The sequence below is a fragment of the Lynx canadensis genome, chromosome E2 (genome assembly GCF_007474595.2).
Source record: "Lynx canadensis isolate LIC74 chromosome E2, mLynCan4.pri.v2, whole genome shotgun sequence".
Classification (NCBI taxonomy): Eukaryota; Metazoa; Chordata; class Mammalia; order Carnivora; family Felidae; genus Lynx; species Lynx canadensis.
This window is the reverse complement of record NC_044317.1, coordinates 14,638,743-14,659,779: the sequence shown is the minus strand read 5'-3', so window position 1 is coordinate 14,659,779 and position 21,037 is coordinate 14,638,743. Positions and strand designations below refer to the sequence as shown.

Genomic DNA, 21,037 nt, shown 5'->3' with positions numbered 1-21,037 from the left:
TTCAAAAGGGGCCCAAATTGGGGGAAAGAAGCTAACCGTCTAGCTCCATGTTGATCAGTTTTGAGTGTGAGCTGCCCCTAGGAAGAGGCATGACTTTGGGCAAAGCAGTTTTCTTCAGCCCAGGCAATCCCCAAAAAGGGCTGACAACTGAGGGCTGTCTCAGGGCAGACCTCCCAGCCCGGGAGGCACATCACAGTGCCCACACCTCCATGCTGACAAACATTGAGCACTGCTCATGAGTGTATTGGTCATATGGATATCTGTTTGATGAATTACTTATTTAAATCCTTAACCTATTTTTTAATTGGGTATTTAGTCTTCTGTGTATCAACTTACAGGAACTTCTTAACATACTACGTGTAATAGTGCTGTATTACTTATGTGACAAATACCTTCTCCCAGTTTGTACCTTTTCATTTTACTTTACTAATGGTATTTGTCACTATAAAGAAAATTTTTTTATTGTTTTAAAAACAAATTTTAGTGTTTTTATTTATTTTTGAAGGAGAGAGAGCATGAACGGAGGAGGAGCAGAGAGAGAGGGAGACATAGAATTTGAAGCAGGCTCCAGGCTCTAAGCTGTCAACACAGAACCTGATGCGGGACTTGAACTCACGAACTGTGAGATCATGACCTGAGCCGAAGTCGGACGCTTAACTGACTGAGCCACCCAGGCACGCCACTATACAGAAATTTTAAATTTTTATGGAGTTAAATCTCTGAGGCCTCCTTGATAGATTCGAGGTTTGATTTCATGCTTAGGAAGACCTTCTCTACCCCCAAGATCATAAAAGTTTACCTCATTTTCTTTTTAGCACTTTTGTAGATTTGTACTTCCATGTTTTTATCTTTAGTCCATTTGGAATTGATATAGATGGATAGAGAGAGAGAGAGAGAATCTACATATATAGGTGGATAGATAAATATAGATATACATAATTTTGTGTTTTCCAAGAGGGGTCTCCAGCTGTCCCAACTTGATTTGTTGAACCTCTTTCCCATTACTCTGAAGTGCCAACTCAGTATATATACCGATGTATATATATGTATATACATAAAATATCCCTGGAAGGATACCCCCCAAAACTGGTAACACAGACTGTCATAGAAGAAGAGAACTGGGTCATGGAGGGTCAAGATGGAAGACTAACTTTTCAGTGTATCCTCTTATGAACTGTTTGAAGTTTTCACAATGTGTATGCACTGGTTAATTTTTTTCTTTAACTTGGGGAGATATGATTCACATATATGAACATAAACTTTTAGAATATAGAGCAAAGAGATTTTCCATGCTTCTGTTATTCTGAAGTTAACTCAAATATCATGAACAAAACCAACCCATTATTTCTAAATATCCCAGGACCCTGAGAATAAGGGTGACCATTCAAAGGTGCGTATATATACTTCTTCCTGCATGATTCAAGAGCATCAGGAGACCCTGAAACGACTGTCTGAAGTCTGGCAAAAGGTCTCTGAACAGGATGATCTAATCCAGGAACTTCGAAATAAACTAGCCTGCAGTAATGCTTTGGTAAGTGACTTCTAGAACATTTTTCTGAGACACCAAAAATAATGCCATGAAGAAAGAAAGGAGGGAAAAAGAGTCACCTAAAGTAATCTCTTTCCCCAAGACTCCTCAAATATCTTAATTATACTTGCCCCCACCTTTTGTTTATATTCTCCATGGATGCATCCCCCGAACCCACACTAAGTCCAAGATTCTAAAGAGACTTAAAATCTCTCACACAACAACCTAAGTGTTCATCAATAGGGAGATGGTTGAAGAAATTTTTTTTAAAATGGTTAAAGAGATATCCATACCGTAGAGTAATATGCAGCCAAGAAAAAGTATTAAGTAGATCTGTAAGGACTGTGTAGAAGGACGTTTGTGATATATTGTTGAGAAAGGTTGCAAAATACTATGAATAGTTCAGTTCCACTTTTGTTTTTTAAACTCTTTGATCATATTATGGAAGTACGTACAGTAAATTGCCCATAGTACCCACTGCCCCCTAGTGGAAGGGAGAGAAGGGAGACTAAATGGAGAGGAGATTTCACTTATTTTTGATGATTTGGGTTTTGTTTGAATTATTTTCAACCAACAAGAACAAAATTTTCATGCTTTTTAAATTTTTTTTAAAGTACATACACATCCACCCACTGCATAAGAAACTTCCTTCTTTAATTCTTGAACTTTGAATCCTGTCCTCTGATACATCAGGTATGTTTTTCCATCACAGTTTTTAAAGAACCTTCTGCCTCATAAACTAGACCACACAGAGGTTCAGGAGGGAGTCCAAAATGTGGCCACTGACAGACTTGAGACAAACCACTGCCTATGCCTTACTGAACCTTGATGTAAGATTGAGAACCTAATTCTTTCTCTGAACTAAGCACACAGGAATATTACAATGAACGTAGGCTGAAAAAAGGAACACCCTGCAACATTAGTCTAGTAATAATCACATTCTGTTGATCACCCAGCATGACTGACCTACACTTATATGCAGGTTCTGGAGCGTGAAGAGGCTTTGATAAAATTACAAGCAGATTTTGCTTCCTATACAGCCACACACAGACATCCTCCTAGCTCCTCAGAAGATTGTGAAGACATTAAAAAGGTAGGCGAACTTTTGCTTATTTGTGCCTGGGGTGTCGAGTGGAGTTGTTTGACTCTGGGTTTTCTTGCTTATTTTTCATTTCTATATTTGTGTGACCTTGGTTGGCCCTGTCACAAAGATACTGTATGCAATGTATGCCAAGTCCCAACGAATGTGTCTGGCAGTATTCAATTTTGTGGCTGAATTTTGGAATTGCACCTGCTTCTTAACCCCCTTTCAACAGTACTCCTAAATAAGACAGAGACTCCTCTTGGCTTGCTAGGTTCAAAAGGACCATTCAGCTTTCTAGTTTCTGGTTGGAGTTGAAGAGCACCAAATTTAGGGAAGATTATCTATTCACAACCAGTCCTTTTTTTCAAAAACTCATTATTTTCAAAATTCAAAGCCATCTCAAAAATTGTTTCTAACAGTGAATAAGCATTTAAACCATGTAAACAAATAGCAAGATTTGACCAACTAGTAGCCAAAGCTAGGTTCAGTACTCTCCTAGGTGAGATCTTTTTTTTTAAGTTACTTTTTTTTTTGATGTTTATTTATTTTGAGAGAGAGAGAGAGAGATAGCGAGGGAAGGGCAGAGAGAGAGAGAGGGAGAGAGAGAATCCCAAGCAGGCTCTGCACTGTTAGACCAGACCCGAGAGTCAGATGTTTAACCAACTGAGCCGCCGAGGTGCCCCTTAAGTTTTTATTTTCATTCCGGTTAGTTAACACACAACATTATATTAATTTTAAGTATACAATACAGTGATTCAATAATTCTGTACATCAGTTGGTGCTTATCATGACAAGTGCACTCCTTAATCCCCATCACCTATTTATTAACCCACTCCCTCACCCACCTCCCCTCTTCAGTTTGTACTCTATAATTAAGAATCTGTTTTTTGATTCTCTTTATCTCTATCTCTATCTCTTTTCCCCTTTGCTTATTTGTCTTGTTTCTTAAATTCCAAATATGAGTGAAATCATGGCATTTGACTTTCTCTGACCGACATATTTGCTGAGCATTATACCCTCTCGTTCTATCCATGTCATTGCAACTGGCAAGATTTCATTCTTTTTTGTGGTTGAATAATATTCCATTGTATATGGAATATACCATATCTTCTTTATCCATTTGTCAGTTGATGGTCATTTGGGCTGCTTCTGTATCTCAGCTAATTGTAAATAATGCTGCTATAAACATAGGAGTGCATGTATCCCTTTGAATTACTCTCCTTGTATTCTTTGGGTAAATACCCAGTAGTGCAATTGCTGGATCATAAGACAGTTCTATTTTTAAGTTTTTCAGGAACCTCAGGGGTGCCTGGGTGGCTCAGTTGGTTCAGCGTCCAACTTCAGCTGAGCTCCTAATCTTGTGGTTCATGGGTTTGAGCCCCACATCAGGCTCTGTGCTGACAGCCCAGAGCCTGGAGCTAGCTTCAGATTATGTGTGTGTCTCTGTCTCTGCCCCTCCCCTGCTCAGACACTGTCTCTCTCTCTCTGTCTCAAAAATAAATAAACATTTAAAAATCTAATAAAAAAAAGTTTTTAAGGAACCTCCATACTGTTTTCCACAGTGGCTGCACCAGTTTGCATTTCCTTGGTGAGATCTTAAGTCAGTCATACCTGAACCTGGGATCCAAGGCAAAGCCAGCCACCTGAGGCCATACTGTGGGTAGGCAAAGGCAGGTAGCAGGGAGAGTGAACAACACATATAAGCTCTCCAAGGGTCCTCTACTGGAGGGATGGAGACTCTTCTCTTTCCAGGACTTTCTGACACCAGAAAGTTTAAATGAATGAAGGATCAGTATTGAATTTTGGAGTTCTTCCTTGGACATCTGTCAATATTTATTTTAAAGGTCAGTTCCATATTATTCACGTCCTGACCTACAGCAAGATCTCATAACACTCCTGGGTTTTTTTTTTGTCTGAAAAATGTCTTTATTTCTCCCATACTCTTATTTTTTATAATGGCAAAAATACATATAACATTAAATTTGCCATCTTAATCACATTTAAGTGTACATTTTAGTCATGTTAAGTTATATTCACATTGTTGTGCAACAGATCTTTAGAACATTCTCATCTTGCAAAACCAAAACTCTATATCAATGAAACACTAATGCCTTTTTACCACTACATTTTTTAAATTGATGCAGACTTCCCTATGAAACAGACTATACTTTCCACTGCCATTTTATGTGTCCTATCCAAAGCTTTCATGTTACCTGGATGTTCTATTAGGAATGGCACTATCCAGGTCCCAGCTGGCCTGGCGTAGAGTGAGCCTTTTTGTTTTAAGTTTATTTATTTAGAGAGAGAGAGAGAGAGAGAGAGAGAGCAAAGAGAGCAGGTGGGGTAGAGGCAGAGAGAGAGAGAGAGAGAGAATCCCAAGAAGGCTTTGCACTGTTGGCTCAGAGCCTGATCCAGGGCTTGAACTCATAAACCACAAGATTGTGACCTGAGCCCAAGTCAGACACCTAACCAACTGAGCCACTCTGGCACCCCACAGAGTGAGCTTTTGAGCCTCTGCAGTGCCCACACCTGGATCATATGGTGATTACCCTATATTCCTCCAGCTGTCCCCTGCCCTGCCCACCTTCATGCTGCAGTCTCCTCTTCCTGACAACTCTGAAATCACATAACTCTCCCTTGATGTCCAGATGACTAACTGCTCCTCCTCGACCACATCTTCCTACCTTCTCTTAGTTACAGCCTCCTGCTTCCGGGTAAAAAGCCAAAGTCCTTGCCCGAGGACTACAAGCCCCCTGTGATGCTACCACCCACTGACCTCTCACCTCATGTCCCCCTACTCTCTCCATCACCTATCCCTCTAACCACATGACCTCCCCATGTTCTCTCCCCAAAGTCTGGTCACCGGCTAGTTCCCCTGTCTGCAGATACCTAGAGACACTACAGCATGGCTCACACCTTCTCAGTGGGGCCAACCTGTCCATTCTATTTATAATGACAACCCCATCCCCCCATACACCCCCATTCCCCTCTTGCTGCTCTGTTTCTTCCATAGCACCTATCAACCGTTAACATTGTCTGCAAGTGACTACTTAGGCTCTTTGTCTGTCTCACCCCACTGTAAGGTCAGCTCAATGGCAGCAAGGATTCATGTCTGTGGGGTTTTTTGTTCCACTATCCCCAGCTCTTAGGATAGTGCCTAGCACATAGTAGGTGCCCCATCAATGACTGTCAATTGTTACAGGGCAGAAGGAGACAGGGCCTAGTACATAGTAGGTGCTCCATCAGTGACTGTTGATTGTTACAGGGCAGAAGGGCTGGAGGCTTTTGTGCACATGCTACATGAGGATGCTAAGTCTGCCACATTTTTTTATTATTTTAATATTTTTAAATTGAGACATAATTGACATACTTTAAAACTCACTGTTTAAAGTATACAGTTCAGTGGTTTAAAAATAGTCACAAGGTTGGGCCACCGTCCCCACTAATTCCAGAATAGTTGTATCACTCTAAAAAGAAACCCCATATCCACGAGCAGTCACTCCCCATCCTCCTTCCCTCAGCCCCTGTCACCTACTATTCTTCTCTGTTTCTCTGGATTCACCAGTTCTAGACATTTGGCAATTTAAATGTTTGTTTATTTATTTTGAGACAGAAAGAGAGAGAGAGAGAGTGTGTGTGTGTGTGAGAGAGAGAGAGAGAGAGAGAGCAGGGGGAGGTGCAAAGAGGGAGAGAGAGAGAGAATCCCAAGCAGGCTCTGCACTGTCTGCACAAAGCCCAACACGGGGTCAATCCCACAAATGTAAGATCAGGACCTGAACCAAAATCAGTGGCATGCCTAACCGACTGAGCCACCCAGGTTCCCTGAGAGTCAGCATTTTAGAAAGCACTGTTCCCCCATATCCTCATCCCACCCTGCTCCTTTCCCATCCGCCCAGATACTGAAGCACTTGCAGGAGCAGAAAGACAGCCAGTGCCTGCACGTGGAGGAGTACCAGAACCTGGTGAAGGACCTGCGCATGGAGCTAGAGGCCGTGTCCGAACAGAAGAAGAACATCATGAAGGGTGAGCCAGGGAGCAGTGGGGGCCAGGCGGGAGGCAGAAGGAAGCCGGAGCCCCCCTCTGAGCGAGAAGCACATGCCCCATCCCGCTGTAGACATGATGAAGCTGGAGCTGGACCTGCACGGGCTGCGGGAGGAGACATCCGCCCACATGGAGAGGAAGGATAAGGAGGTCATCATCCTGCAACGGCGGCTGCAAGAGCTACAGATCCAGTTCACTGAGACCCAGAAGCTGGGTTTGAAGAAAGACAAGGTAAGGCAAGAGGAGCCCTCTGGGTAGAGCCACCAGTGGGACAGGTGCGAGGCTGGACCCCGGCCAGAGCAGGCCCTGCAGCTCTGTACCCACGCCCTGTGACAGCCCAGGGACCGTCAACACAGGAGCAGTGAGACTGTGGGGTCCTTAGGCCCAGAGGCAATTCTGAGCACTTCTTTGGGATTTCTCATAGCACATAATAAATAAATAAAATACTTTTGTTTGTACTTGATAGTGGAAAGAAATTCTGGAATGAAATATGGCCTTTTATAGCAATGTGGATGGAACTGGAGAGTGTTATGCTAAGTGAAATAAGTCATACAGAGAAAGACAGATACCATATGTTTTCACTCTTATGTGGATCCTGAGAAACTTAACAGAAACCCATGGGGGAGGGGAAGGAAAAAAAAAAAAAAAAAGAGGTTAGAGTGGGAGAGAGCCAAAGCATAAGAGCCTCTTAAAAACTGAGAACAAACTGAGGGTTGATGGGGGGTGGGAGAGAGGGGAGGGTGGGTGATGGGCATTGAAGAGGGCATCTTTTGGGATGAGCACTGGGTGTTGTATGGAAACCAATTTGACAATAAATTTCATATATTAAAAAAATAAAAAAAATAAAAATGTTTCATGTCGAAGTAAAAAAAAATTTTTAGTTAAAGCCATTCTTCACATCATACACAAAACTAATTTTCAGGTGAACTAAACTTCTAATGTGAAAAAATAACGCTGGAAATAGTTCAGAAGACAATGTACAATGGACATGTTGGTGGAATTTCACATTAAAAATCATTTCAATATAAAACATCCAAAAAATTAAGGCACATAAATTACTTTAAGTGTTAAGAATTTTTCTACTTTTTACGTTAATTCAAGAAGACTCTGGATACAATCAAAATCTTGTCAACTTATTTCTTGTATACCTGTGTACCCACATACTACCCTCACCTGTGGAGGGCTTTCCTAACACTATAAAAAGCATTTCAGGGACTTCTCTAAAATTCTTAAACCAATGCTCATTTAAAAGTGTTGCTACTAATGCAACTGCTTCAGACTTCTCAATCCCCACTTCCTTCAGAACTTAAGTCTCAAAACAACTCAGAAGCTAAATGCTTCTCCAGGGGAGTAGGGGTGCCATGAGGTGAGGTCAGACCAGATCATGAGCATCCTGGGAGGTCATTGTGAGGACTTTGGCCTTTTACTAAGTGAATGCGGCTAGCAGAGGGTTTGAGTAGAGGCAGAAGGAGATCTGACTTAAACTTTCAGAGACCCCACCCTCCACCCCTTCCCTGGCTGCTGCATTGAGGGCAGCCTGAGTTAAGGCAGGAAGCAGAGGTAGGAGACTACTGTGATGTCCACACAAGAGAAGATGGCGGCTGGAGAGGACTCTAGACAATCTCTAACTGGCCTCACCAGGGCACTACTGAGGCCTCTATCAGCATCCACATTTTGCTTTCCTCAGATCCTCCAAGAGAAAGATGAGATGTTGCACGAGCTTGAGAAGGAATTGGCCCAGGTTCAGAACAGCCTCATGAAAAAGGAGATGGAGTTGGAGAAGCAGCAACGAATGACAACAGAACTTGAAATCACCATCCAGGAGGTGAAGCAGGATAAGTCCAAGGCAGAGTGTGGAGCCCTGCAGGCTGAGATCCAGAAGCTGAAGGACTGTCTTGAAGATGCTCAACAGCAACAGAAGCTGATTGGTGAGGCCCCGGCAGGCGGTGTCCCTGTCCCCAGCACACTTCAAACCCACAGGGCCAGAGCAGTCCCCTTTTTTCTCTAACGGGCCACTTTCCTCTCCTTCCTCCACTTCTTCACTCCAAACCTTCAGTGACCTCAGGGTACATCTCCCAGGGATCACAATGCCCTCTCGAGCTCCTGCACGCACCCCTAATTGGGAAAGTGGACTACTGAGCTCACATGCCCGCCGCCCTGGGTAAGGGGTTCCTCTTGGGGTGATGAAAAATGATCAGAAATTAGACACTGATTATGGTTGCACACCTTTGAGAGTATTCCAGAAGCCACGGACCTGTATGCTTTAAGGAGTTCAATTTTATGTTATGTGAGTGACATATCAATTTCGGGGTAAGAAAGGGTCCCAAGTGTAGCCTCCTTCCTCCCCTCCTGTAACAGTGTGTGTCTGTGTGTGGTTGGGCTCCCACATTCAACCATTGTTTCCCAGCTTTGGAGACATAACAGGTCCCTTCTTTCACAAACGTCACCATTGTTTCCTCTTTTCCCTCCTTCTCTGGCAGTAGTCACCTGCCCCTTACATTCTGCCCTCCTCCCTCTGCTCTAGTTCTCTGGACAACTCTAGAACCTAGAGCCCCCACCCTGACTTGGCACCTGTGGTCCCTCATTTTAGAGAGCAGCCCGCTCTGGGCTTTAGCCCTCTAATTCTTCATTCCCAAAACTAAAACTGTTCTCTTCCCTGCTTAAAAACAGAAAATCTTCCTTCTTCTTCCAAGTTATATAATTATTTCTGTAGTGATACCATCTTTCTTCCGGTCTCCAAGGCTGAAAAACAGAGACTAGGGTGAGGTTGAAGTTAGAAACAAGAGTAGAAACTTTAGTATATAGGAGCATATTCTGGTGTAGAGAAACTCCGGTAAGCAACGTATTTGAGGTTTCTCCCTTTACACCCAGTGGGGGCAAAGGAATGGACTAAAAAGATATTTGTAGGAAGTCTTTCCCCATTTAATACATTCTAGTTTTCCTAAAATAGTCTTTTCTTTATGCCAGGTCCCTGCTCAAGAACCCACTAAATTAACTCTGAACATTCTCTCTGGCTTTCCAAGTCCTCCAAAGCCCTCTCTTGTCCGTGTACCTGCTCAGCTGTCTCCCGGCACCCCTTCCCACTTTTCTTTCCAATCAAACCAGTCTCTTCCCATCCTCTTCCCACATGCCTCCCCTGTTCCCTTCCCATGTGTTTGCTCTAACAATCCCCTCATCTGGAATTCCTTTCCTCCTCCTTATTCTCAGGCTCAGCGCAACCTCTATTCCTCCATAAGTCCATCCCCACCAATCTTGCTTCACAGGAGTTCACAGTGAGTGCACGCTTACTGTGTCCTCTATGTCATGTGGGCCAGTCTGTCTCCCTGACTAGACTCTAAACTCCATTAGGGTCAGGATTTGTCCATAATGACAGGATGAGTCACATAAGAGATACCAAGCAGTTTATATTGATTTGTTGAACTTTAGTCCAGAAGCAGGCCATGGCTGGGGGATAGCTGAAGATGGATAATTTAGCAGAGTTCCTTAGGAGTGATAATGAAATGGAGAGAAATGAGGGCAGGTTGGAAATTGAGGTAGGGCACAAAATGAAGGAACAGACTGGTCTTATTTGGGAGTCTGGTCTTCATGCACACTCCCTCCTCACATGCACATGTGCCTGGCTTGTCCCCTGTGTTCTGCAGCTCAGCAAGCAGCCCAGTATAAAGAAGAGGCCCTTCTGGCAAAGAGTAACCTAGAGGATTCCCAGAGGAAACTGCAAAGCTACCTATTCATGGAGAAGCAGAAGACGGAGACCATCCAGGAGCTGCAGAGAGAACTTCAGAAGCTGCAGAAGGATTCCTTGATGGCCGGAGAGGAACTCGCACCCAACAGGTACCACCACGCCACCTCTAGAGAGAGGCTCTGTCCGTTGCGAGCCAGCCGGGACACCGCGGCAGCTGCCCGGGAGTGGGCCAGCAAGCCCCGTGCGGGTGGCTCATGATCCGCCAACATAGACACTGAGTCTGTCCTCCTGTTGTTGCCATGTTGCTTTAGGAAACGGATAGAGGAGCTGACGTCAGAACTCTCTGAGGCCCGGAGGAAGCTTGAACATTCAGAGAAGGAAAAGAGGCAGTTTCAGAAGACAACAGCTGAGCAGGATGCGAAGCTGACTGACCTGCTAGATCGTCTAAAACTCCTTCAACACCAGGTATAAAGGGCAAGCAGGCTGCCAGCTCAAGCATTTGCTCTGCTCCAGATTAAATATATTAGTCTTTATTTGGGAAGATGCCACCACCAATCCATTCAAACTCATTGTCCAGAGTTTGTGTTAGAAAGCTAAGCCAGCCTGTCAGCTCTAGTTCCCATGACCAATAATAAGCATTTTCAAGGGCTAAGCTTAAAAACAGCCAGAGGACAATGTTGGGTTTTTTTTTTTTTATAGGATTCAAAAGCCATCCTTGTCAGTCATTTTAAAGTCTTTGATCTCTGAATTATTCTTTCTGTGCTTTTCTAAGATTTTTTTAAAAACTTTATTCAAAGAGGTTTTTATGTGGAAAGATTTAGTGAGTAAGTGGGAGAGAAGGCTGATGCTGTGGGAACTGGATCTATAAATAAAATAAGTTGGTATATCTAATTGAACAAAAAAAATGCTGAACATCAGAGGAATCTGTTATTATCTATGCTAAATAACCAAGGAGTTGCCCTCATGTTTATTTCAGCCATTCCCTTTATACAATTGTCAGGGGAAGGGGGTTTTGTTTTGTTTTGTTTTTTGTTTTGTTTCAAAAGCGTAGAGCCTTAAGACTGTCTTTCAGGCCAGTCTCTTTACTTCTCAGCATAGGGAGCAAGCCTCCGCCAAAAGCAATCTAGAAGAGGAGCTTCAGGAGGTAACAAGATTACTGGAGGAGAAACGGGAGCAGTTGAAAAAGAGCAAAGAACAGGAGAAGTTGCTGGAGCAAGAGCTGGAGACATTCCGACAAGAGGAAAAAAGGAAAGAAAAGATGGTGAGAAGGAGAACCCAAGAAGAGCTGGGTCATGAATCCGGGCAAGACTTGAGCCCCACTGAGCCTAGTAGGATACAGAGGCCATGGGGACTCAAATCTCAGGAGAGAAGGGGGAGGGAAGGTGAGAAAGTCAAGTGAGGAGGAGAGAGAAGGCCCAAGAGAAGGCAGGCTGCAGGATGGAGCTACAGGCTGGGAAGGGGGAGCAGGCTTCTAAAGGAATCTGAGGTAACAGCTCTTTTCTGGGCTTTGTTCTCTAATGGGGGAGCAGACAAAGGAAAATCTGAGAATATTGGAGGAGGAAAATGAGAATGTCAAAGCACAGTTAATGCAATATTCCACGCAACTGGATTCCTCTCTCAGCAAACAAAACGCCTCCCAGCAAATGATCCAAGAGCTAAATAATGAGGTGAGTTGGCAGAAACCCCAAGGGAGTAAGAAAGTTAAATGCTGTGACCCTTGACCTGAAATCAGACCTGTCTCTCCTCCACCACGGAAACACAGCTAACGGCCCAGCCCACGTTCATCATCCGTGGTGCCTGTAGCTCCACTTCTCTCCTTGAAGTCGTAACCCTTCCGCACCCATTTGCTCAGCCAAAGAAATGTTTCTTCCACGTGTAGAAGGTCTTATTTAATATCTTCTGGAGCTCCCAAACTACCTGGGCTTTGGCAACAAGTATTCCACTACAGCATTTCAGACCGGAGTTGGGTGAGTCCATGGCTTGGAGCGCTTTGCTAGGGTACACTTCCAAAAATAGTGCCAAAGCTCAAAAAGGGGATGGAAAGAGAGACAGTTCTTTATCATCACACAAATGAAGAGGAAAGAAAAATGTAAATGGTACCTAACATATGCAAGGTACTGTGCTTGACGTCAGGCATCATTTATTGACTGTCTATTTAAGTCCTTCACATGCCTTCCATCTGCTTTACTCCCCGCAACATACAGATTTCTATGATCCTCATTTTACAGAGGAAAGAAAGGCTGAGGCTCAAAGTAACTTATTACTAAGTGATGAGCTGGACCAGTATTTGAACCTGGATCATCTAGCTCCAACACTAACCTCTTTCCCCTTCATCATGAATGTCAATACTTTCCCCCAACTGAATATATTTCATCTTTCTGCAAGAAACAAATACAGCGTCTTGATAGGTGGTCTCTCGGGTTGCAAATGAAAGGCCAAGCAGCCGTCATTCCTTTATAATTTAAGAAGAAAAAATGTTAACCTTAAAAGACTATGGACTATGCAAAGTATAAGAATAGCACTGCCTAGTGGCGCCTGGGTGGCTCAGTCAGTTAAGCGTCTGACTTCAGCTCAGGTCATGATCTCTCTGTTCATGAGTTCGAGCCCCACATCAGGCTCTGTGCTAACAACGCAGAGCATGGAACCTACTTCGGATTCTGTGTCTCCCTCTCTCTCTGCCCTCCCCCATTCACACTCTGTCTCTCTCTCTCTTAAAAATAAATAAACATTTAAAAAATAATTTAAAAAAGTAATAGCACTGCCCAATAGAACTTTCTGTGATGATGGAAACATTCTGTATTAGAGCTCTCTTGTATACTGTATCTACTAGCCACATGTGGCTGTTGAGTGCTTGGAATATGGATTAGTATGACTAAGGAACTGAATTTTTTTTAAATTGTTTGAATGTTTATTTATTTTTGAGAGAGAGAGAGACAGACAGAACGGGGAAGGGCAGAGAGAGATGGAGACACAGAATCTGAAGCAGGCACCAGGCTCTGAGCTGTCAGCACAGAGCCTGACACAGGGCTCGAACCCACAAACTGCAAGATAATGACCTGAGCTGAAGTCAGTCGCTCAACTAACTGAGCCATCCAGGCGCCCCAGGAACTGAATTTTTAATTTTAATATTAACTAATTTTAGTTTTATTTAAATGTAACTAGCCTCATGTGGCTAGTGGCTACCATATTAGACAACACAGAGGCTGACGTTTCTGGAGTTTTGTCCTCCAGAGATATAAATCTCTCCTTTGCTGTGGTCCAGAGTTGATCTTTGAATTACTGAGATCCCTAAGGAACCTCCCTAAATATAAGGAGTATTACCTAAATATTTAATATGCACCTGTTATCACGTTTGCCAAAAGAAAGATAGCCATTAGAAGTAAAAAGTATTAATTTCAGAATTCCTTTGATGGAAACCAGGAGGCTAGAGGGGTTTTTTTGGTGTGTAAGCATGTTCAACTTTTTAAAAGCATACCTCACATATAGTAGACGTATTATCAATTGAAATAGTCATTAGAAAGAGGTTTCGTTTCACATTCTAAAATGCATTTTCTTTCATCAGCACTCCATGTCTTAATTTTCAAATTTCCCATCTGAAAGCAATAGATCCTGAGATTTTTTTTCATCTCTTTGATTCTAGGACATTTTTCCACCATATTTTATAATTAATTACTGTTAATAAGAAAGCTAATTTATTTTATATATTTATTATGTATTTGGACATTTTACTGAACTCACTTATAAGCAGTAATAATTTTTCAGTTGTTTCTCATGGATTTTTTAGGTAGATGGTTATGTCATTTGCAAGCAACAACAATTCTCTAAACTTTTGTAATATTTATTCTTTTTTTTTTCCTTATTGCATTAGATAGTACCTATAATTTAGTGTTCAACAGTAGGATCCTTTTCTTGCTTTGAACATTAATGGAACCCATCTGTTTCAGTATGATGTTCTTTATAATGTGGTGAATGAAATTAATTAATTGATCCTAATTTGGGCCCATCATTACATTCCTGGTATGAGTCCTAACTGTGTGTCATGTATTACTCTTTTAATACAATACTTAGACTATTCTAGGAAGTAAAATAAGACCAGTATGATGGAAGTGTAGTAATCAAAGAGGATATTGGTATAGGATGAAAGTAGAAACATAGTTAGGGGTGGACATTATGGTCTCTATTAAGCAATTTGGGGTTTTATTATTAGAGCAATGAAAGGACATTGATGACATTTCCTCAGAAGAGCAGGTGAGGTGATTTGATCTAAGTTTTCAAAACATAACTGTGACTAACGTGTGGAAATGGATTGCAGAGAGGAGTAGGTATGGAAGTGAGGAGGCTATTGCCATTCAAGCTAGAGTTTTAGCAAATTCATGATGTGTTTTGGCAGCAAAATTAACCAGACTAACAATGGACTGAATGTGAGAAGAGAGGAATCAGGATGACTTAGTGGAACTCACCTGTAAAACCTTCCGGGCCTAATGCCTTTAGCCAGGGAGAGAGTATATCTTTATGAGAACTCTTATCAAAACTCCTTGATTCTATAATTTATGTATAACTACGTATATGTCTCCAGTACCTTTCTCCAAGCTAAGCCACTGATGTTAGAGAAATTTAAAATAGAGCCTCCAAACTCCAGTGGACTTTTAGTTCTTAACAGCCTTCCCAACTTACCCCTTTATCCTTAAAAAAGCATATCTCTCCTTTGTCCCCCAGACTTGCCTATGGTTTTGCCACAGCTTGTTTGTCCTGGATTGCAATTCTCTTTCATTCCCAAATAAACCCATCTTTTGCTGGTAAAAATTTAAAAAATAAATAAAGCAATAAATAAATAAATAATATAAATAATAAATAATACATATTTATTACATATAAATAAATAAATAATACAAAATTAATTTAATTAAGCTTCTATTTTAGCTTCTAGCATCATTATGATTTATGTCCCATCCTTCTTTTCAATATCTCACCTCTGTGGTTACACATCTTGATTTGGCCACCATTTATTGAAAACTTCCAATGAATCACATACAGTGATTCCCCTGGTTTACTGGGGAGACCCAGATGACTTCATGTTTTCAGAAGTCCCCAAAAAAGATGCACTTCTTTTTCCAGAAGACCAAATTATTCTATCTTTAGAAATGGTTTCACTCCCAGGACATGTAAATATAGGGTCAGAAGTGCAATCTAACACTTCTCATCACACTAATTCCTAGAGTCAAAGATACTCAAAATTCCATCTGAAACAATAATAAACTTCAAGCCCTGAGCAGCTACTGAAGAAAACTCAACAGAGTGTGTTTCTGTGTATATGGCCACATAGAAGATGTGGGTGTATTGAAATACTAAAGAACAGATAAAATACCAAAGAACAGAAGTTGGGCATGTGAATTTCTAAGGTCTCTCTCCTATTTCTGGACTTGGAAGTAGATCTCTGCCCTGTACTTAGAAATATTTAATAAGATGGCTAGTTACTTAGCATGTTCATGATCATACAGCTATCTAGTAATGTATACCTTACTAAGCCCTTTTTACCTACATAATCTCATTTGATCATCACCAAAACTCTACAAAACCATTGAAAGTATCCTGGTTTGCAGAAGAGGAAACTGAGGCTAAGAGAGATTAAGTAAATGACAGAACCTGGACCTCTAACTCCAGATCTTAATTCCTTTTAGCTTTGGCATGAATACTAAGTTTACAACAAGGACTTTGGTTTTTAAACACACTTCTACCATAACTGTATGTTCAGTGTATCCCTAATTCCAAACATTGCTGTGTATAATATTACATTCAATCAAAAAAATTATTTTGTATTTACTGAGCACATATTATGTGCCGTGCCCTGAGCAATATAGGCAGTGGTGATACAGCAGTGAAGGAAGCACACACAGTCCCACTCCCATGGTGTATCAAGTCTAGTGGATTATGTCAGGAACTAAGAAAGGCACAAAATGTACAAATGAAATGTTGTATCATGTCTCTTAACCTAGAATTGAGTTCTAGCTCTTTATCAAAGGCTACAGAGTCTGTGAAAGGGACTACTCATGTGCTTGATACATCATGGTCCAGTACTGCCAGTACTCTTTGTATCTGGGGGACTTGCTAACTTAGAAGGGGAGTGTCAGGGGAGGGGTGAAGAAGAGCCTGGAAAGGCAGCTGTTCCTTTTATAACAGTGAGAGGAGGGTGTAGGCCTTATCACAGACTGCTCTGCAGGCTAGTGCAGAGAGAAGAGAGCCCAGCTCTTATCCATTTCCTACAGACAGAGAATGCTTCTACTGGCATAAATCTTGACAGTGATATTTCCCCTCCCTAAAGCTAGTCCTTCAGAAGGAGGCCTTAGAGAGTCTGCAGGTCCAGCTGGACAAGACAGTGCGGAAAGAGAAGCAATATCTCCAGACCATGGTCAGTAAAGAAGCCTATGAGGAATTATCCAGAAAGTCACTCGCCTGCCAAGATGACCTGACACAAGCTCTGGAGAAGGTAAGCCATACCCTCTCATCTCCAGGACTGTTTTGGGCAAAGAAACATCTGAGTAGCATGAGAGATGTAAGAGTCAATCCCCTGCGTGACTGGCTGCCACCAGGACCATCTGCAAACCCTTGCACAAGCTGCGATATCCTTCCAGAGAAGGCCTGCTTCCTCTTAATGAGGCTTCTTTTGAGGGGAGGAAGGGGAGGCAAAGATGGAGGCCAAATCCAATCAGTCTTTCTGGCCACAAGTGACCCAGGGATGAGGTTTTCCCAAAACCTAGATTGTCTGGGTAATTTGTGCCCCACTTGGTACCAATCATGCCTAGCTGATCAGTTCATAGAATTGGAAAAAGAGGAAACAGAAAGAAAGGGAGGATGTAGAAAACCAACCATTGTCACTTCCCACCCCTCTCTGGGACCCTAGGCAAGTGACTGGGTGTCTCTGCCACCCTGAACAGAGAGGATGGGGAGGGACTGGAATGCTTCTCCATTCAGCACCCAACAGAAAGGGCTAAATGGCTTTGACAGCCATTCTCATCCCCTTTGTCTTTGTGGAAGCTCAATCATGCGACCTCGGAGACCAAGAGCCTGCACCGAAGCTTGGCACAAGCCCAAGAGAGGAAAGTTCAGCTGGAAGATGAAATCATTGCTTATGAGGAAAGGATGAAAAAGCTCAACGTGGAATTAAGAAAACTGCAGGGGTTCCATGAGCAGAGCGAGCTAGAGGTAGGAAGCAGTCAGGAGCTCAGGCTGCCTTCCTGTTCCAGGTCGCCAAGGTCTCCTCTTGCCCCTCGAACTCTTTAGCACTGAGCCATTCCCCTCGGCTGACCGGTTCCCTCCCTCCACTTGGCTGGCTCAGCGAGCCTCAGGCAGAGGAGGCAACGGTCAGAGCGGGGGCGCCCTCTGCTGGTACTGGAAGTAAACCGCCCCCTGAGGAGTCCCCAAAGCTGAGAAAGCTCTCTTAGGCCTTGTCATGGGTGCTCTGGGGTCAGGGCCGCAAGCCGGGGTCTCCCTTCTCACTTTGCGCCCCTGAGCAGGTGCATGCCTTCGACAAGAAGCTGGAGGAGATGAGCAACCAGGTGCTGCAGTGGCAGAAGCAGCACCAGAGCGACCTCAAGATGCTGGCAGCTAAAGAGGAGCAGCTTAGGGCCTTCCAGGAGGAAATGGCCGCCCTGAAGGAGAACCTCCTGGCAGACGAGAAAGAGGTGGGTACTCCTCAGCTTCTGACACCTCCTCCCAGACCCTCCCAACACATCCACGACCACCAGGATACCAAACAGCCCTTGTGGGGATGGGGGCACCTAAGAGCTAGGCAAGGACACCCCCAGCCCACACTCTATTCAGTGTGAAGCAGGGTCTCAATGTTCTAAGTCCCATAGCAGTTGTCTCAACCCAACTGTCTTCCTGTGCCTTTGTTGACAGCGATATTGAGCAGAACAAAGGCCTATTCCAGGGAAGAGAGTGCCATCTCCCTGTCAGGTATACCACCTGCCCTGACTTAGATAACCCACAGGGCAGTCCCCCTCCAGAGCCCATCCTGACACTTTCACCTACCCTGTAGTAGAATCTGCTAAGAGATCTTTGGGCATGCCCTATGCCCTGGTCCCTGAGCAGTGAAGTGCATGGTAGGAGGCCACAGGATATCTCAGGGTAGCCACAGGGCCTTAGCTTGCATTAAAAAAAGGGCATCCATTCCTCAAGATATTTGTTTTTCCATCTGTTAAAAAAAAAAAAAAGCGGCTTAATGTATTGCTTTTGTAGAACAAACTGTTTTAATTCCTTTGCCCAAAAATCATTATTGTAAGCATACATGTGTCCTTTGTCTCTACTGTAAATGGTGCCCTGGCAGAGATGTCACCTTGTGTGCCTGTACTGCTGGAGGCAGAGGTTCTGCTGTGGCAGTCCCAACTCTGGCCTAGGGGTTGGATGGCAGAATCAATGTTTCTTCTTCCAGGAAGAGAGAAGAGGCCTGATTTAGAAGTAAGGAGATGACAGGCTTATGCTCCCACCCCTAACCATCTCCTTTTCTTCTTGTACCAAAGCCCTGTTGTGTGCCCCAGAGGTCTGCACCTAAAGATACTACCTGTAGGCTGCACCAAGAGAATGATCAGATTATGTCCAACATGGAGCAATGGGCAAAAGAGCAGAAGTAAGTAAGGGAGAAAAAAGTAAGGCAGGGTTCCAGGGCCTGGGCTGAGCTGAGAACCTCCACACACACTGCCCTCTGGGGACATGGATCCAGTATCAGCCCACATTCAGAGGCTGGGAATAAGATGGAGGGGCCTCAACTAGTCAGTCAGAATCAGAAAGATCTGCTGACTTAGAAACAGAGCAGCTCCAAGATAAAAGAGATGCTTTGCTATGGGTCATAGTCCCTCTTCCCAACCTGGAATCTGGCTTCACTGCCTGAATCCCTTGACATCACCTGAGATCATGGTGATCTTGCATGGGAGTTTGAGAATGGAGGGTCCCCTTAATCGCCAGGTGCTAGGGAGGCTCTAGCTCTGGGGACTGGGTAATGAACAGGGTCTAGGGTTCAGCAGACACCTTACTGAAAACACTAACAACCCATCCATCCAGCTCATGCCCTTCTACATGGAGGTCTGGGAACTGTTTCTCTTTTGGATTTTATTACAGGATCGCCAACGAGAAACTAGGAAACAGGCTCCGTGAACAGGTCAAATATATTGCCAAGCTAACTGGAGAAAAAGAGTAAGTTATCCCACACCACCCAGGCTGCTGCTTGGGCCCCAAGGAGAAGGGTCAGGCACGAGCCAGGGCTGGCTTTTCCATTAGATACATGCATCTGACCTCAGGAAAGAGTTGGGGCTTTGGAAAGATTCTGAGTAGTGAATCCACATTTATGTGACCTTGGGCACATCACTACCTCTTTGGGCCTTTGTTCCCTCACCAACAATACAGGAAGGGGTTAATGGTCCCTATGCCCCTTCTCACTGTTACCTTCTGCGATTATCAGAGGTCAAAAATTCTAAGAAGGAAACATGAACTGAAAGTTAGACACTACTAGTTAGGGTAGAGACTAAGCTGCTGTAACAAAGAGACCTCCGAATGAAGGAATGTAGAACATGGAAGGAACATCCCTAGGAAGTGAACAGTCCAGGGTGGTGGGGTTCCTCTGTCTCACATGGTCATTTGGGAACGGAGGTTCCTTCTACTTGCTGCTCCAACCTCCCCTGTGGCCTTATTTCACCCTCCTGGTCAAAGCTGGGTCAGCAGAGTGCAGTGTAGGAGGAGTGTTGGAAGTTTGGGAACAGAAGTGAACATATGGACGTCTAAAACCAAGACTTTGGAGATGGTACAGGTAACAGGTCATGATAAGCTCCAAGGCAATGTTTCTCAACCCTTTGTCAGGGAACACTTAGAAAATAACCACATTTGTTTGGCACAGTGGAAGGATTTGGGATGGGTTGTTTATGACAAAGTTGACCAACCAGTGGCTGCCCCAAGAGCTGGGGGTGTCCATATCTCAGCCCCAGTTGGAAAGCTCTGAGCTGTGACCTTAGGAGGGTGGCTGAGTTTAAGGAGAAGATAAGATCATTGGAATACAGAAGTCAAGCAACTGAGAGGCCAGGACTTGGACAGAAAGTACAGGATGTTGAAGACACTTGGGAATGCTGAAAGAAGTGGACCAAAGAGAGTAGCAGAGAGCCAGGGAATGAGGGCATGGTGAGGACCCCTCCTCCAGGCCCAGTGGCATATGGAGTATGGCAATGACATGTGGGGCTCCAAGGGAATAAGTGTCTTGGACACCAGCCAGGTTTATAGAGAGCAAGAGGACAAACCACAGTCCCAGAGAAGTTGGGAATGAATTCTTTGATTTCTTCTAGAAAAGACCATGAAATTTTTCACTAGGACAAAAGCATTTTCTGAAAGGGATTAACTGAAAGAAAAATTGTAAGAATCTGAAGGTAACAGAAAAAAGCATTTCATCCTTTTTCTTATATTGTGCCCAGTTCCAGGAAGTTCTGTTTCACAAAGAACTCATTCTTAAGTGAACCCATTTGAAGGAAAACCATCTTCTAATAATAATAATAATGCAAATACTATTTGTCAGTTTCCTGTGTAAGACACTGATCTAAGTGATTCATATGTATTAATTTATTTAATCTTCATAAGAAACCATGAGTTCAGTACCATTAAAATCATAAAACCGTAAAAAACTGTCATGGGGGAAGAAAGAGAGGAACCCAAAGGCTAAATAACTCAT

General features: G+C 43.4%; 1 protein-coding gene across 1 annotated transcript in view; it reads left to right on the top strand.

Annotated features, from left to right (window-relative positions):
• Nucleotides 1-21,037, top strand: part of PMFBP1 (polyamine modulated factor 1 binding protein 1) — a 43,412-nt gene that overhangs the window by 18,108 nt on the left and 4,267 nt on the right. The window contains exons 5-18 of the mRNA XM_030298512.1: nt 1,361-1,531; nt 2,511-2,621; nt 6,509-6,635; nt 6,727-6,884; nt 8,341-8,581; nt 10,295-10,484; nt 10,647-10,800; nt 11,429-11,596; nt 11,865-12,002; nt 16,655-16,819; nt 17,368-17,535; nt 17,847-18,014; nt 18,852-18,958; nt 19,447-19,521. Coding sequence (XP_030154372.1) covers nt 1,361-1,531; nt 2,511-2,621; nt 6,509-6,635; nt 6,727-6,884; nt 8,341-8,581; nt 10,295-10,484; nt 10,647-10,800; nt 11,429-11,596; nt 11,865-12,002; nt 16,655-16,819; nt 17,368-17,535; nt 17,847-18,014; nt 18,852-18,958; nt 19,447-19,521 — 2,141 coding nt within the window. The remainder of the gene's footprint in view (nt 1-1,360; nt 1,532-2,510; nt 2,622-6,508; nt 6,636-6,726; nt 6,885-8,340; nt 8,582-10,294; nt 10,485-10,646; nt 10,801-11,428; nt 11,597-11,864; nt 12,003-16,654; nt 16,820-17,367; nt 17,536-17,846; nt 18,015-18,851; nt 18,959-19,446; nt 19,522-21,037) is intronic.